Source organism: Pelobates fuscus, chromosome 9 (genome assembly GCF_036172605.1).
Source record: "Pelobates fuscus isolate aPelFus1 chromosome 9, aPelFus1.pri, whole genome shotgun sequence".
In the NCBI taxonomy this organism is placed as follows: domain Eukaryota; kingdom Metazoa; phylum Chordata; class Amphibia; order Anura; family Pelobatidae; genus Pelobates; species Pelobates fuscus.
In genome coordinates this window covers 88,146,953-88,165,475 of record NC_086325.1, presented here as the reverse complement: position 1 = coordinate 88,165,475, position 18,523 = coordinate 88,146,953, and the positions used below count along the sequence as shown (strand labels likewise).

General features: G+C 45.9%; 1 protein-coding gene across 1 annotated transcript in view; it reads right to left on the bottom strand.

Moving 5' to 3' along the window:
- The window catches only part of LOC134572177 (putative bifunctional UDP-N-acetylglucosamine transferase and deubiquitinase ALG13), a 154,150-nt gene extending 136,728 nt beyond the window's left edge, over positions 1 to 17,422 (bottom strand). Inside the window, exon 1 of the mRNA XM_063430985.1 lies at positions 17,282 to 17,422. Within this exon, the coding sequence (XP_063287055.1) occupies positions 17,282 to 17,422 (141 nt within the window). The remainder of the gene's footprint in view (positions 1 to 17,281) is intronic.
- Between the last annotated feature and the right edge of the window lie 1,101 nt (positions 17,423 to 18,523).

Genomic DNA, 18,523 nt, shown 5'->3' with positions numbered 1-18,523 from the left:
CATCCTGATCACCGCCATCTTGGGGCCCGGACTCCATAATCACCTGTCCGGCCCTTCTCTGCCTCCGACTGGCTAATCTTCGCGCTGATAAGCGCCCGGCCTCACCGCTCCCGTCCTCGGACCGTTGGACACTCCTCCCTCCGCACCAGATTCTGGGACAAACGCGACGGAGGCCTCGACCTTCTGGCCCTCCGCCCGCTCAACGATGCCTCAGCTCCCTCAGACCGATACAGACATCCTCCTGCAGCCTGCTGAACTTGAGACAGCACCTGGTCCAAGGAGCCATGGGACTCCTGGTAAGCTGCCATCATTTTTACCAATTCCTCAAGAGATAGGGTGGTCATATTGAAGCCTATTCCTCACTCAGTAAAAGATCTATTGCTTTGTTGGTTTTGCAGGCCCAGGTATACCACAACAGACACGGAGAAGGCAATTCCAGGAGAAAAGTACAGTCAGTGAAAATAAATTAAACCAGGGTGACTGACAATCTCCTTCTGACTGGTAAGTCTCCTCCCCTGCTCCCCCTTATGAATCCTTCCATCTTTGCAACATTGTTGCTCCCATTACACCATCCCACTATCCTGGGCAGCAGTCATGCTCCCCCTTCCCTATATGTCCAGGGGGACACTCAACCCCTGCTTTTATGCAATGCCCCCATGCAAGGGAGCCACCCACAATAATTAGTACATTAACCAATAAAGTACAAGGTACAACCCACACATCTCCTCCCATCAGCTTATCTGTTAACAGAATTAAAATGTACATATTTTTCTGCAACTTCTAGATGTACCCCAAATACATAGGGTACACTCCTGTGGTATCCCCTGATAGCCCTGATCTGGGTGAATAACATTCAAAAATCCCCCAGATCGGACCAGGGGTTTGGGAGTTATGGGGTTTAAAAGTTAGGTGGATTTTCCTTTAGTTCCACTGAAGCATGGCTCTCCCGCCCAAACTTTCCAGCCCAAAACCAGTTCCAACTAGTTTGGCAGTGTGCCTGGGACAACGACCTGCTGGAGAACAATGGGACAGGAAACAGGAGAGGGGTACACCTTCCTATACACAGTCTAATAGAAGTCCATACACTGTGCTTAAAGGGCCAGTAGCCACATAATAAAAATCCATCATGGCCAAATACTGTCTTTAAAGGGCAATACCCCGAGGGCCATAATCACTGGGCAGGAGGTGAGCCATCAGCCCCCTCCAGGAAACTGGGGCGTACTCTAGTATAGGACCAGGTCCGCTACAGCCCATATATCCCTAATCAACGCAAATGTTAAGTTGTACGCAAAACTATGGGCGATGAGACTCAAGCCCATGCTCACTGACCTGGTGTCGGCGGAGCAGGCAGGCAAAGTGCTAGGCACTTTATAAATCTTAACAATTGGGTCAGGCTTAGCAAGCGGGGAGGGAGGTTGGGGTGGGCGGTTCTGGCACTCGACACTGAAAAAGTGTTCGACCTCTTGAACTGGGACTACATGAAGGAAACCCTAACAAAAATGGGATTTTCCACACCCACCTTGACAGAGACCACAGCTTTCTACCAAGCTCCAGTCTAATTATTCAACTCTGGATTTTTGTCCAATCCATTCCACATCAGCAATGGCACCTGCCAGGGCTTTCCTCTTTCACCACTCCTATTCATTATCAGTCATACAGCATTTAAATCACGCAGGGATATTGGGCCTTAACACACCAGCAGGAACACGAAAAATTGCACTGTTTGCAGTTGATGTACTGCTATTCCTTACATCCATTGCTAACTTGATGGATATCCTACTATAAAAATAATCTTAAAAAAAAACACAAGCACTTCCCATTGGTGTCTCCTCCAATATAGAACAAACCCTAAAGTCTAATCACCCCTTTGACTGGAGGAAAACATCTCTGAAATACCGGAGCATTAACTTAGCAAAGAAATGGAGTGGTATACTTAGTGCAATAAACAGAGTTGAGGGAGTTGGACTGGTGATGAGCTGCTAGCACTGAACAAAAAAAAGGAATTCACCAAAACCTATCAAAGAAATAGTAGAGAACACTTTACAGAGTAAGGTGAGTGGAGTCCAGTAGCTAGCTGGTATAGAGAATTTGAGTTAATTGATAGATTATTAGGTGTAGAAGCTTATAGATGCATGTAGAAAGTATGGAGAATAAAAGTATATGAAAATATATATAAAGTATATGTAAAACAAATCTATATGTGGGTACTGTGTCTTTAAAAATCTTTTATCTTGAAATATAAAGTGCAGCAGTTGTATGCGGGGTTAATATCCTAATCTCTGTAATAATACAGGATAGATGATCATCACCAAATAATATACTTTGATATATAAAGATAAAAATAACTAGCTGTAGAATAACAGTATGTGGAACAGTCTTCTGCAATGCAGTACATACAGTGTACCGCTCAAACTTTATATTTCAAGATAAAAGATTTTTAAAGACACCGTACCCACATATAGATTTGTTTTACATATATTTTATATATACTTTCATTCTTCATATCTTTATTCTCCATACTTTCTACATACTTTCTACATGCATCTATAAGCTTCTACACGTGATAATCAATTAACTTAATTCTCTATACCAGCTAGCTCCTGGACTCCACACACCTTACTCTGTAAAGTGTTCTCTACTATTAACTTAGGGAAGTCTGTCACATACATTTTCCAAGAGAATCACATGCCTTTAACTCACAAACTGCAGTCACAACTAGATAAGTGGCAAGATCTTGAGGTATCATGGGAAGGGTGCACACCATCAAGATGATGGCGCCACCTCATGTCCTATACCTTTTCCGCAACATTCCCCTAGCCCAACCAGACAAACTCCTTAAAAGATTTCAGGCCATTTTCAATGCTTCCATTTAAAAAAAAAAAAAAAAAAACACACACCTCAAGAATAGCAAGACGTTTAACATGGCTACCACCGACCGAGGGAGGTTTAGGTATCACAACCATCAAATCTTACTAAAGAGCGGCGGTTTTGTCACAGGGACTGGAGTCGATTTGGCTCTCCCTGGAAAATGCATGTCTACATCCTAACACCCTAGAACACATGCTGGGGTCATTTTTTGAAATGGAACTCCACAGAGCACAAGTCCATGCCCAGCACTCTGACAGAGACAGACAACCTACTCTTCTTTGCCCCTACGAAAACGCTCTCGGCACTACCTGCAGACATACCTATAGGACCCTGGATTCAAAAGGGAGTACTGTCCATACAACATTTATATACAACTCAGGACCTCAAAGCCTTCCCGGAGGTGAAAAAAGAATTTGATCTTCATGTTAGGGACCTTTTTACTTGCATAAGAATAAAACACGGGGGGGCGGGGCCTGACTGCCATGCCGGACGGAGGCATCTAGGGAGAGCTCCGGCACGAACAGCAACAAAAGCAGATATTACTGCAATCTGTACCCTCATCGACGATGCCGGGTTCTCCTGGGGTGCTCCTGAACCGACCACGGTGTTACCGGTGCGTGTCTTGATGCCACCGGGTGCATAAGAATAAGACACGGGGGGGCGGGGCCTGACTGCCAGGCCGGACGGAGGCATCTAGGGAGAGCTCCGGCACGAACTCCAACAAAAGCAGATATTACTGCAATCTGTACCCTCATCGACAAGGCCGGGTGCTCTTGAACCGACCACGGTGTTACCGGTGCGTGTCTTGATGCCACCGGGTGTCCACGCTCCGAGGAAGCTGGAGCTGGCTGGGCGGCCTAGAGAATCTGGGTGAGTGGGGATGCGGCTGATCCCTGCCCTAGACCTGTGCTGCCGATTAGTGCCCCATTCCCCCCCCCCCTCCCCCCCGACCGGTGGGGGTTATCCCGATCTGCTCCCTACAGGCTCACTGGCAGCACTAAAGACAAGTGGTTCCCCGCGGGAAAAACAACAGGCACTCACGCGACCACAAGATGGCGGACGCAGCATCCCCCCTAACGCAATGACCATCACTGCACCATGCAAAAGAAAAACGAGAAGGGACCCAAGGCCTGCTACTCAGGAGACCCGGACAAGCGCATGGAGTCTACAGAGTGCGGCTAAAAGTGAAGACAGAGGCTCCTGTTACAATGGGGACCAAAGCTATAGGCCAAGGCCCACCATGAGATGCACGGACTGCAGAATCATGAGACCACGGAGGGGATCCCCAATACCCACACAGGACTTACCTGAATGGCACACAGCAACCCAACGTCACCAAGTACACCACTGAGCCCCATGCTGGGATGTCTATGGAGGGTCTGTACATGGCCCCTGCAAGACAGAGTTTGACTTCAGGGCTCTATCGGGGACTGCTTTCTGACAGGACTCCAAGGCAGTACATCTAGACAACGAAACAGCCTATGTGCCAATTCTAATTTCAAATCTTATGTCTTTTACTCATGGCTTGCTTGGGGGGGCCTCTGGGGGTCTAAGCTTGTAGCTTATCTACCTATAAAGCTTGTCATACTTAAAATCTGTTCACCTAGCATACAACCTAAGCCTTGCAGCCTACCATATCTTACCTAAGCAATTAGTATGTATGCTATCTGACATAGCAGGAAACGTCTACCCTAAATTTTTTATGTGCATAGTTCTCCGCCTAGCAATTAGGTTTCGTGCGTTATATTTAACCCTGTACCCACGAGTACTGCTAGAGCAATATAAGACCGGCTATGCCAATGCCATGCACTCTCAAAAATACTTTTCTGTTCTCACGTCTGACCATGCTAAATATCTGCTGAGAATTCCTTATCAAGTGTAATAGTTATCAAGCGTATGTGTTATCAAATCTTACTGCTACAAAAACAAACTGTGCTGATTTATTAACTGCTCTGTATTGTTAAACAATGTATGCTGATTCTCTTGTTACCGCTGTTGGGGCAGTGCAAGCGTATATGTAACATTCAAGCACAACAAAAATAAAGAATAAAAAAAAAAAAAAAAAGAATAAAACACAATCACATCAAATAAGGCACTGTAATGAAACATATCTAACAACCTTGGCCTCCATTGTATAGACAGACAAACGTACAAAAGTAAAGTAGCTTTCCTTGTGCTCCACTTCCATAAATTACGTGGATCCACTAAGCAAACGCACATATATGGAGATGTGGGAAAAAGACTGCCATCACCCTCCCAATCCCATTATGGCTTCAAGCTATACAAACAACGAAGGCATCCTCTAGCAGCTTTTCCCACTGGGAGGCAAACTAAGATACTTATCAGGTGGTACTTGGTCCCGGACAGGCTAGCAAAAATGTATCATAAGGTGTCATCACTATGCTGTCATTATGGCCTTCACACTGACTATGAATCATATATTCTGGAAATGCCCCCACGTTGTTGACATTTTGGCAACGGATAAAGGCAGCTATATCCCTGATAACGCAAACAATTCCATTTACATCGGAATGCCAACTCCTTCACCTATCCCCAGTTCTGATCTCAACACGCCAAAGGTATGTTGCCATACACCTATTGATGGCAGCAAAAATCAGTATAGCAAGCCATTGAAAGGGCATTAACACCCTTTCCCTTTCAGAAATATGGAATAGAGTAGAGGCCACTTCCGAGTATAAACAAATGGCCTATAAATTAAAGGGCAAGGAGGAGGTCCACACTAAGATTTGGGCCAGCTGGAGAGATGCCGGACAAACTCAACCCTTTTGGATCCTGAAGCATTAGGTCCCCTTACAAAAATGGCTGCTACAATCAGGTACCTGACATCAAGGCTTACAAGCCATTAAGACATTGTCACCTAGTTAGTGTGAAAGAATTTACATTGATTCCCAGGTTCAAGCTTATAGGTGTCAAATTAGATATCCTATATTAAATTTGGCTAACTTGAACTCAGGAAATGCTTAATGCTTATAACTACACTTAAGACCATATATGTCTAGTTCCGGGAGCAGATAGCCCCCACCTGAGCTGTCTCTCCTAAATCAGTCTGTTCCTTCTCTTTCCCGGAACTTATCTGTTATAGATGTACATGACGTTCATCCCTATGTCTTATCTGTACTCCCTCAACCCTTTCACTCCCTACTACTGTTCTATGATGAGTATTTGCACGTAAGCACTTACTTTTTAATGTATAAAAAAAAAAAAACTGACAAAATAAAGGCTGGAGGCTTATTTTGATAACCAACACGTGTCTGGTGTCTAATTCACGCTTCTCCAAGTGCTCTTGAAAGCAGTTTAGGTTCCCCTGAATATAACAAAGATCAAATTGGTCTTACTTTGCTTTTTGTTTCCCTTTTCCTCTTCTTATAGACACTACAAGTTGCACAGGTTTGAGTCAAGTTTTCCCCAGGGTGCGCATGGTCAACAGACATTATTCTAGATATAATATAGACACGAGAGTACAGAGACATAATTGATATACACGTTTGATTTCTAGACCACAATGCACTAACTCGCTCTATTAAAAAGAGGACAACGCAGATTGTACTTGCAGCCAGTGAACACCAAATACCACTCCACTAGAGGTTTAACTTTTCAGCGCTGACATATGAATACAGAGTACCTCATCGACTTATTTTGTGATGTGTAAAATGTAAAACCTTTGGAACGGTTGTCTGATGTATTTTGTATTATAATAGAACCAAATACCTAATGTCATCAAAGCACAGAAGAACTTCACATTTTGCAACATATGTACTTCTGTGTCACATGGAATGAGCATTGTTGTAACACTATGAAATACCCTGTAACACTCAAAAATGAGAAATAGAAAGAAAAAAAAAAGGTATACAATTGTGGGGTGATTTGACTTTATGTTCTGCTATGACATTCTCAAAAGAAAATATGGGTTTTAGCATATACATAGTTGAAAATTCAAGTTTGAAAACTGAAAGACAGATTTCATATATGACCCTGTAACATCTCGAACATATGGGAAAGCACACCACATACCGGTACTCTGATTGGCCACAACATTAAAACCACTAACAGGTAAAGTGAATAACACTAATTTTATTGTTACAATGGCACCTGTCAATGGGATGGGATATATCAGGCAGCAAATGAACAGTCAGTTCTTGAATTTCATATGTTAAAAACCAAGAGAAAATATTAGAGTGACTTTCACTATGGCCAATATTGATGGCAAGATGAATGGGTCAGAGCATCTACAAAACTGTACAACATTTGTGCAAGGAAGGACATCCGGTGAACCTTTGTCAGGGTCATGAGATTGTTGCAGAAAAGATAGTTAAAGACCAGGTGTTCATCCCTTCCTGGCAATGGTGTCACTTTATGGCAGTGGACGCTTTTTTTTAGGATAATGCATTCTGCCACACTGCAAAAATTGTTCAGTAATGGTTTGAGGAACATGAAAGAGTTCAAGGTGTTGCCTTGGCCTCCAAATTCACCAGATCTCAATCTAAATTGAGCATCTGTGGGATGTACTGGAACAAAAAATCCCATCCATGGAGACCCCACCTCACAACTTGCAGATCTGCCAGATACCACAGGACACATTCAGAGACCTTGTGGGGTCCATACCTTGATGCATCAGAGCTATTTTGGCAGCATTAGGGGATCAACACAATACAGAAGGTGGTTTTAATGTTGTGGCTGCTCAGTCTATATTTTGTGTAACGGTATGCGGTATAACCGTCCACGACATCCGTTGGTATCTTCAGGAAATCCACAGTCAGAGTAGAAAAGCAAGGCAATATTCCCAATCCTCCCAATAACCGGACGAAACACAGTTTGGGAGTCAACTAACTCGGTTTATTCACAAGCAGCGTATTTATACAGTTCCCCATGCAAGGGGTTTCCACACAGATCATCCAGGGGATTTCTCCCAACATGCATTGTGACTTTCCCAACAGGCATTGCGACACGAGAGGGATACTCCCACTAAAATGGACGATTAAGTGGATTATCCCCTCGTGTAGCAAAACCGACAATTGACTCTAAAATCCATAATTCACATAATATTCGGTACTTTGGAATAATCGAACGTTCGGTAGATAGCTGGGGTCGGAGCGCACACTTTGTGAGAATACCGCTCCGATCCCAGCTGAATTGACCGAACGCCGCACATAATACATTTAAACATGACAGTTGGTTTAAAAGTACCGAATAAATACGGGACATATAATGTACCGAACGCGGAACTCCCGAACACTCTGGAAACCCAGCGGGGCTCGGATCATCGAGTAGCCGTTTTCAAGTCCAGGCTCTCGACGACCGAACACCGCTGCAGAGACAAAGGATCCAAGATGGCCGACCGCCGCATGGTCGGTAGTGGATCGACGGCCACCTAGGAGAGCCCTTAATTACCGATTGCAACAATGTTGCAATCGGTTACTTGGTACCACACGACTTGGGAGTGTGTGGTCGACCTGGGGAGCCCGTATTCGTACGGCGAATGGCCAGGATAGCCGTGTTTTCGTCGTATGAATGCTGGTACGCTGGCAGCGTACGGCTGCCAGCGTACGAACGGCCATAGCACAATACATACACATTTAACGGAACACATCATACAGTCAGCCTACGGACAACCTATACTGCATATAGTCCAGAAGTGGCTACATTTGCCACAATGCTCCCCCAGAACCAAGCCGGCATACACAGTCTGATCCCAACGGATCGGCTTGGGGATGTCCGGGAGAGTACTCACAGATCACTTTTCGAGTTCAGTCTGTCTGGATAACCCGTCAGCGTTACCGTTTTGTTTTCCGGGCCGATAGTGAATGGTAAAGTCAAAGGGCTGCAGCGCCAAACTCCAGCGCAGCAGCCGGGCATTGTCCCCAGATACACGGTTCAGCCACACCAACGGGTTGTGATCTGTGAGTAGGGAAAAAGGTTGTCCGTACAAATATGGCTGTAACTTTTTGAGGGCCCACACCACGGCCAGGCATTCTTTCTCGATGGCAGCGTAGCTCACTTCACGCGGTAGTAACTTGCGGCTTAGGTAAGCTACGGGGTGTTCTCCGCCATCGGCTCCCACTTGGCTCAGTACTGCTCCCAATCCAAACATTGAAGCGTCTGTGTGAACAAGAAATCTTTTAGTTGGATCAGGAGCAGTCAACACAGGAGCATTAGTTAGAGCTGTTTTGAGTTGCTGGAATGCCTGCTCACACTCTGGGGCCCAGACAACCTGTCGGGGAAGGTTCTTTTTAGTCAAGTCCGTCAGGGGTTTGGCCAGGGTGCTATAGTCTGGAACAAACTTCCGGTAGTAGCCGGCCGTCCCTAAAAACGCCAGCACCTGAGTCTTAGTCCTGGGGGTAGGCCACTTTGCTACGGCCTCAATCTTGGCTGGCTCGGGTCTCTGCTGCCCACACCCTACTCGGTGTCCCAGATACTGCACCTCAGCCATACCTATGTGGCACTTGCTAGGCTTTAACGTTAACCCAGCCTCCCCAATACGATCTAGGATCGCCCCTATGTGGTGTAGGTGATCCTCCCAGGTCTGGCTAAAGATGGCTATGTCATCTAGATAGGCACAGGCATACTCTTGGAACCCGTCCAGTAGCCGATCTACCATCCGCTGAAAGGTAGCCGGAGCGTTTTTCATTCCGAAGGGCATGACCTTGAAATGGTACAGGCCAAACGGAGTGACAAACGCCGACTTGGGGACGGCGTCATCGGCTAGTGGAATTTGCCAGTATCCCTTACACAAATCAATGGTAGTGAGATACTGGCCCCGTGCCATCTTATCTAACAGCTCGTCTATCCGGGGCATCGGGTAGGCATCAGACACCGTTTTGTCATTTAGCCTCCGGTAGTCGACACAGAACCGAGTGGTGCCATCCTTTTTCGGTACTAGGACTACCGGCGATGCCCAGGGGCTATCGGAGGGTTCGATAACCCCTAGCTGTAACATCTCATCTAGCTCGGCTTTCATATGGGTACGGACGGATTCCGGAACCCTATATGGAGCCTGTCTCATAGGTAGCTGTCCCAGGGTGTCTACTCGGTGAGTGGCTAGCGGAGTGTAACCAGGTAAATTGGAGAAGGTAGCCCCTTTGGCTTCGATCAGCGCTTGTACCTGGGCACGCTCATGGGCGCTTAGCCGCTCCCCCAGCTGAACTCCCTGGGAGGGCTCTATCGGTGCCTCGGGTTCTAGTAGGTCAGGTAAGGGTAGGTTCTCCTGATCCTCTAAGGAGGAGGCGCAGATGGCCGTCACATCCTCGATCCTCTCATGATAGGGTTTGAGCAGGTTCACGTGGAGCATGCGTCTCTTCCCTACCCCTGAGCAGGGGCCGATCACATAGGTAGTGTCGCATCGCTGCTCCACTACCTGGTATGGGCCTTGCCAGATGGCCTGCAGCTTGTCTGTGCGGACAGGTTTTAAAATTAAAACCTTCTGTCCCACCTGAAAGCTGCGGTCTCGGGCTCCTCTATCGTACCAGCGTCGCTGTCGTTGCTGGGCCGCCTGGAGGTTGGTGTGTACAGCCTGAGTGAGCGCCTCCAGACGGTCCCTGAATTCCAGGACGTATGATATGATAGGGGTCTCGTTGGTAGTACTCTCTCCCTCCCAATGTTCCCTAATTAAGTTCAAGGGTCCCCGCACCCTCCTCCCAAATAGTAATTCAAACGGGGAGAATCCGGTCGACTCCTGGGGAACCTCTCTATAAGCAAAGAGTAGGTGAGGTAGAAACCTCTCCCAGTCTTTGTGGGTCTCCCCGAACGTCCGAAGCATCTGCTTCAGTGTCCCGTTGAACCTCTCACATAACCCATTGGACTGGGGGTGGTAGGCGGAATTAACTATTGGCTTAATGCCACATACCTTCCACATATGTTGAGTAACTTCGGCCGTAAACTGGGTACCTCGGTCCGAGATTATCTCTTGGGGGAACCCTACCCGGGAAAACACTTTCATTAATGCCTCCGCTACGGTCTCGGCATGTATATTAGTGAGGGCCACAGCTTCGGGGTACCTGGTGGCGTAATCCACTACAGTCAGAATGTACCTTTTGCCAGAGGGACTAGGTTTTGGCAGGGGCCCTACGATATCTACCGCTACGCGGCTGAAGGGCTCTGCGATAATGGGTAGGGGACATAGCTTGGCCTTGTGGCGATCCCCTCGTTTACCTACTCTCTGACATACGTCGCAAGAGGTGCAATACTGGCGCACATCCTGCGAGATGCCGGGCCAGAAGAAGGCATGCGTTAAGCGGTACCGGGTACGGGTCATCCCTAGGTGTCCTGACAAGGGAATGTCATGAGCAATTCTAAGCAGCTCCTGTCTATACTTTTGCGGTACCACTAGCTGCTTGTTAGTCAGGGTGACAGACCCTCCCACATCTTTAGTCGTGACACGGTATAACAACTCCTTCTCCCAGATGTACCGCTCCCCCTCTAGCCCGGTTTGGTCTGTTTGTGCCCGGTCCCTATATACTTGGAGGGTGGGATCGGTCTGGACTTCGGTCGCAAAGGTAGTCGGGGTATCCCAGGACATGGGGGTCGGTTGGGGAGCATGGTCTCTTACCTGAGCCTCAGAGTGCATCGGTGTAGCCGTGGTGCGAGCCTGTTGCCGGGTGGTTACGGGGTGTGCCTCCTGATAGGGAGTCTGGGGAATAAAAGCGGAAGTCATTTGGCCTAAGTCATTCCCCAGCACAACATCTGCAGGTAAATTTTGCATAAGCCCTACTTCCACAGTCCCCTCTCCCACACCCCAATCCAAGTGTACTTTGGCAGTCGGTAGCCGGTATACTGCTCCCCCGGCCACCCGTACTGCCACTGACCCGCCAGTGTGGGTTGCGCCCGGGACCAAATGTGGAGCAACCAAAGTCAAAGTGGCTCCCGAATCCCTGAGCCCTTGTACCTCCTTGCCCTCTAGGGTTACTAGCTGCCGATGATGTTGTCGGTTGTCGGTGGCTCGGACCGACATTACTTCGTGGAGCACCCCTAGCGGCTCCTCAACTTGAGCGCTCAGCAATTCTTGGGTGACGGGGGCTACCTGGTAATGGTGTGCAGCAGCCCTTGGTGCCAAATTTTGTCGCACCTGATTCCAAGCCTGCCGGCTCCGGTTTTGGGTGCACTCCCGAGAAATGTGTCCCCACTGCTTGCAGGTGTGACACTGAATGTTAGCCCGGCCGTTGTATCGGGAGGGGGGTGGTGGAGTATTCAGTGCTGGCCTGTGCAGGGGTACGGTGGGGCCGGTAGGAGTAAAATTATGGGGTGGCCCGGTAATCCGAGGGAGGGCCTTATTCTGCGATCCGTGATGCCTCCGGGCATCAAAATGCTGATCCGCCAATCTAGCGGCTTCGGGTAGGGTGAGGGGTTTACGGTCTCTCACCCATTCTTGTGCGTCTGGGGACAAGCCATTAAAAAACTGCTCCAGTAGCATAAGCTGTCGTAACTCCTCCATATTAGTGGCGTTGCTGGCCTGTATCCATCCTTGCGATGCTTGATCCAGCTTGTGTGCCCACTCTGCGTGAGAATCTTTCTCCGGTTTGCGCAAGCCCCTGAACTTGCGCCGGTATGCTTCTGGGGTAATAGCATACCTCTCCAAGATCGCCCTCTTTACTTTAGGGTAATCTTTGCTGTCCTCTCGAGGTACAGCACGGTAGGCTTCAGCTGCCCTACCCGATAATTTACCGGCCAGCAGCGGTACCCATACTGCGGGTTCCAGATCGTGCAAATCGCACAGCCGCTCAAAATCCTGTAAGTACCCATCGATTTCGTCCTTTTCTTCACAAAACGCTTTAAAGGCGTGATGTGGGACTTTGGGCTTTATTTGTCCATAGGTGGAGGCAGTAACAGACTCTGCCCTAGGTGGGGTTGCTGGTGGGTTGGTTGCCAGCAGATAGTCCTGTACGTCCGATATCATCACGGTCAACATTTCCAATGATACTGGTTGCGGCAGAAACTCCAACCTGGTTCGTAGCTCTTTTTGGAATGGGGTCTCTTCCTTGGCTGGTGGAGGTGTAGTGCTGCGGGCTCTGTCTCCCTCCATTAGTTCAGCGATCAGCACAGCCTTAGATTTGTTGCTGGCTATCTTGCCCCTGGCTTCCAGTAGCTCTTTTAAAGTCTGTCGTTTCAGTATGGTGTAGTCAATCTCCATACGAATTGCCCTTGCTTTCCTTGTTCGGTAGTTCCAGTTTACACGAACGCTGCTTTTTCGGCTGTAAGGTTCGGATCCCGTCGCTTGCCACCAATTGTAACGGTATGCGGTATAACCGTCCACGACATCCGTTGGTATCTTCAGGAAATCCACAGTCAGAGTAGAAAAGCAAGGCAATATTCCCAATCCTCCCAATAACCGGACGAAACACAGTTTGGGAGTCAACTAACTCGGTTTATTCACAAGCAGCGTATTTATACAGTTCCCCATGCAAGGGGTTTCCACACAGATCATCCAGGGGATTTCTCCCAACATGCATTGTGACTTTCCCAACAGGCATTGCGACACGAGAGGGATACTCCCACTAAAATGGACGATTAAGTGGATTATCCCCTCGTGTAGCAAAACCGACAATTGACTCTAAAATCCATAATTCACATAATATTCGGTACTTTGGAATAATCGAACGTTCGGTAGATAGCTGGGGTCGGAGCGCACACTTTGTGAGAATACCGCTCCGATCCCAGCTGAATTGACCGAACGCCGCACATAATACATTTAAACATGACAGTTGGTTTAAAAGTACCGAATAAATACGGGACATATAATGTACCGAACGCGGAACTCCCGAACACTCTGGAAACCCAGCGGGGCTCGGATCATCGAGTAGCCGTTTTCAAGTCCAGGCTCTCGACGACCGAACACCGCTGCAGAGACAAAGGATCCAAGATGGCCGACCGCCGCATGGTCGGTAGTGGATCGACGGCCACCTAGGAGAGCCCTTAATTACCGATTGCAACAATGTTGCAATCGGTTACTTGGTACCACACGACTTGGGAGTGTGTGGTCGACCTGGGGAGCCCGTATTCGTACGGCGAATGGCCAGGATAGCCGTGTTTTCGTCGTATGAATGCTGGTACGCTGGCAGCGTACGGCTGCCAGCGTACGAACGGCCATAGCACAATACATACACATTTAACGGAACACATCATACAGTCAGCCTACGGACAACCTATACTGCATATAGTCCAGAAGTGGCTAGATTTGCCACATTTTGCATCAAATTGAACGTAGACTTCGCTCATTAGCAAATAGCATATTTTATTATTAACTGTCATAAAATACATTTTTACCTTAACTTGTTTAGGATTAACTAGATCAGGGCTTGACAAATTTGCCTTGATTCTAGGAGTCAGCTAAAAAGGTTAGGAGTCAGATTTTTAAAACTTGCATAGCTTTATATTCAACGACAAAAATACAATTCTTAAATAGACAGGATAATCACAAGGACCATTACAGATTAATGTAGTGATTCTGGTGTCTATTGCCTTTCTCTGCAGGCTTTTCAATGTAAACACTGACTTTTCAGAAAAAAGGCAGTGTTTTACATTGCTTTCTAGTGACACCACAAGTGACCGTCACTCAGATAGTCACTAGAGGTGCTTTGTGTCCGTGCCGCACAGTGTTCAGCACCTACAATTAGCGTCTCCACGCTCTGCATGGAGACGCTGAATGTTCCCCATTCAATTCAACTCAATTGATTCAATGCATCTCTATGAGCAGATGCTGATTGGTGCAGCGTTTTGCAGCCAATTCTATAAGAAATCATTGGATAGAGGCAGGGCCAGTCGAGGGGAGACCAGCATGCTGTGGGAAAAAAAGACGAGTGTAAACACCATTTCCTTGCGAATAGAAAGGGTCTGGTAACCTAAACACACACATCACACACGCATATACCATGACAGACAGACAGACCTATACATACACCCGCACCATGGCAGACACACACACTGACAGAGACCCGAACACACACTATGACAGACAATACCTGTGGGGACCAATGGGCAACAGGCTGGGGGATCATAGAGTCGGGCGGCATGCTGGGTGGTCATGGAGGCAGGCGGCTAGCTGCGCTTATTGCTGCTGGGCAGCAAGGGAGCTGTGATGTCCCTGCTCTGCTCCCCAGTGCACCACTTAGAGAGATCAGGGCCTACTGACATCACATTAGGAGTGTAAAACTAAACATGCTACAGATGTTTAAATCCCCACCAGGTAGAGAGATGAGCTGTACATGTATTCCATGGAGGCCAATGTTGTGACACTACATTTTTCATGGAAGGACTGCATTATCTATGGGCCAATCCTGTAACATGTCTGGCTGAGTGTCACAGCAAGTTTAAGGCACATGTGTGGCTCAGCATTATGGAACTAGCAGTTTACAATAGAGGGCAAGACTGAGACGGTCTCACTACCTCCGCACTGTGAGCTTCACTGGGCACTAACATTGTTTTATGTAATCTGGGATACAGACAGTTACTAAGAAAAAATCCTACCCCTGGCCAGCCCCTGTAATGACTGTAGGTATTCAGTGTGATAGTACTTACCGTGCTCCAGGGATAAAAACACGCAGCACACAGTGAGTGCCCCCTGCCATACATGGCAGACTACAATTGCCACATGGTGTTAGCAAGTAGATGCCTCCTAGCTAACCACAGCATGGCAGTGTCCAGATTTGGAAGATGGTATGCTAACAGAGATAGCCTCCAAATGTATTTATTTTATTGTTTTTAGTATATTTGAGCAGCGCACCATAATAGCAATAAAAATAAAAAAGCGCTATAATACGCTTGAACGAAATTATAAATAATAAAATGTGCTAAAATACACTATTACCCACAAATCTAATATAAGCAACCTCAATGAAAGTGTGTAAATGCAAGAAATTTGTACATGCTTGGTTATGATTGTTGAAATGATAAGATGTGCAGATATTGAATATTTAACAACAAAAAAACATGGTTACAATATAATTAAATATTTTTCAAAATTAAAAATAGTCAACATATTTACAAAAACATTTTCTAAAGCTCTGCAAACCAAACATTTAAAACTGACAATCTGAAGGATTTCACATATCTAAACTACATAGCTAATTAAATGATCCTTAAAAATTATTATAGTCCAATTAAAGCAAATATTTGCTCCATATTAGTGTAGATTTTTTTTTTATTGATAGCGGGATTTCAAAAAACTAGCTATTACAAATTGGAGATAGAATTGTCTGCAATACAAAAACAGCCCTTCAAATCCGAGGAAAAAAAAATATATTGTGTCAATTGTGTTTATTCAATAGTCAGGAATGCAAAATAATCATAAAGTATCTCCATATTATGAACTTATAGGCAGATGTTAAATATAATTTTATACAACTGGGGAAAAACAAAAACTGAACAGAGTAGGTTACTCACTAGTCTAATGTGCGTTATTTAAATTCAGTTTAAAATTTTAGGTCTCAATAGCTGGATTGGGATGAAACATTTCAGCCATTTTGGCTTAGAAATGTGAAGTTAATTTTACAGTTGCCAACATTACAGACTAAGTGACTTTCCAGCAGTTGTCAATAAGTGTTTAAATGTCATGACCTGCTGTACATATGACGGGGGCTTAGATTTGCATGGTCACATTTAATGCTGAAATTCAATGCTTCATGTACTCTTGGATATTTAGTCTATACACATTTAATATAAATTAAATTTAAAGTATACATTTAAATTATTAACAGCAAGGTTATAAATAGGGAGGGGAAAACAAAACTTTTCAGTTAACGATACACTGATAAAAACTAAACAAACAATAGCCATTTAAAACCCAGTCTACTAACTTCATAAAGGGTCGTGAGCATCTCTATGGCAACTACACATTGACACCAAAGATGAGAGGAAAATGTGCTTTATGTTACAAAGAGATCATTTCAATTCTTATTCTAAAGAAAATTATCAGCTTCAGCCAGGGGTGAAAGGCATTTTAAAAAGGCTGCTTTATCACCATTACAAATACCATGGTGCAGACAACAAGCCTTCACGTTATTAAAAAGTAATTGTATCTTGAGTGTACATTGATATACCTGGGTCATTTTATGAGGCCCCCTTTAAATTACCAGAGCAATTAATGGATACATACTGCAGGACACCTCTGACATAAAGAATACCCTGCACAATGCATTATTAACATGACCAAATTATATATATATATATATATATATATATATAAAAATAAAAGTGTATAAAATATATATTTATAGACCACTAGTACCCCCCTCCCCAATAATAAGTAAAGTCCCATATAAACCACCCTATAAATGCAATGGCCGTGCTCTGAGGTATAGCACCTCATTCTGCCTAAATTATTAAAGCAGCACTGCTCCTAGTTTACCTCACCCCGAGGCTTAGTCCCTTTCCCTCTGGTATTTTAGGAGCCCCCCGCCCCCCTGACCTGCTCGGACACAGCTCTGAAGAGACACGAGGCATCCTTGGCGGTGAGCTTCCTGTACAGCCCCAGGCTCCCCAGGTATTCATCCATAGTCACTTCATTCAGAGACTTCTGCCCGAAGTACTTCTTCCATCCTTTGTGCATGGTGGCCCCTTGAAAGAGACAGAGTGCTCCTCTGGGGCAGCACAACACGACGCCAGCACCACCAATTTACTCCCCTATTGGGGAGGGCGGCTCCTGGAGCTTCCTTATATAGCTCTCCCGCCCCCTTACTGCGGCTGACTTAGGTGGATCCCTCCCTGAGGAGAGCAAGCTGCAACTGTATACAGACCCCACTACCACCAAACTTGTGTACATAGCTAGGAATGGTGTGCACTGTACTACTTGTATACAAGAGTTACAAAACTGACTGCCTAGCCTAGTGTGGGTTTAGAAATTAGCAAATAGGGAGAGACCTTTTATAGTAAGTTTGTTACCATATATAAAAACTAAAAAATGGTATGTCATTTATTAAATGATGTTGTTATTACAAATGTTCTGGACACGCCATCATGTGAATTTCTAAGTTTTAAAATGGAGAGGAAGTAAAAGGCAACTTACAAGAAATGGGGATATGTTTACATTTATAAACACCACCTAGGCCTTGAGCTCTCTAGAGGTTATGTATGAAGATTGTGCAGGGTGGTGCAGTTGTGACATTTTGTAATTGGACTTATGTGGGTTTAAAAAAAAAAAGAAAAAGAAATTTGACAAGAACAATTTGCTAAAGCGCCTCATTGTTTCTCTCATGTTTAAAGCCCATTAGACAGTGAATGTGAGTGCAAAGGTAAACATATGACCAAGCATAATGCTTCAGGGTTGAAATCCAAATGTCAACAGAGGCAAGCTGTGGCTATATCTACTATATTAGACCATTATTTATACATAAACTGCAATCCATAATTCACAACACTGGAAAGCAGGAAAATAGGATGAATGTAGGCCTAAAACAGAAAAGGTAGTGATGCCAGTTGTAGGGGTGAGTCAGCATGGCATGAGTGCACACCAGGCTGACTGACCGCCTCCAAGGCCAACTCCACTCAAGGCAGACCCTACAGAGTTTGCTACTGAAGCCCTCTTCATGCCCTCAGCAGTGTTCTCACTGTGCTGGCTGAGTACAGTTTCTTGGTGTCTCTGAATGTGGGTCGCCAGGCAACCAAACTAAGATGATGGCATAGGGGCCCACAATTGGGAATCCAGACAGCT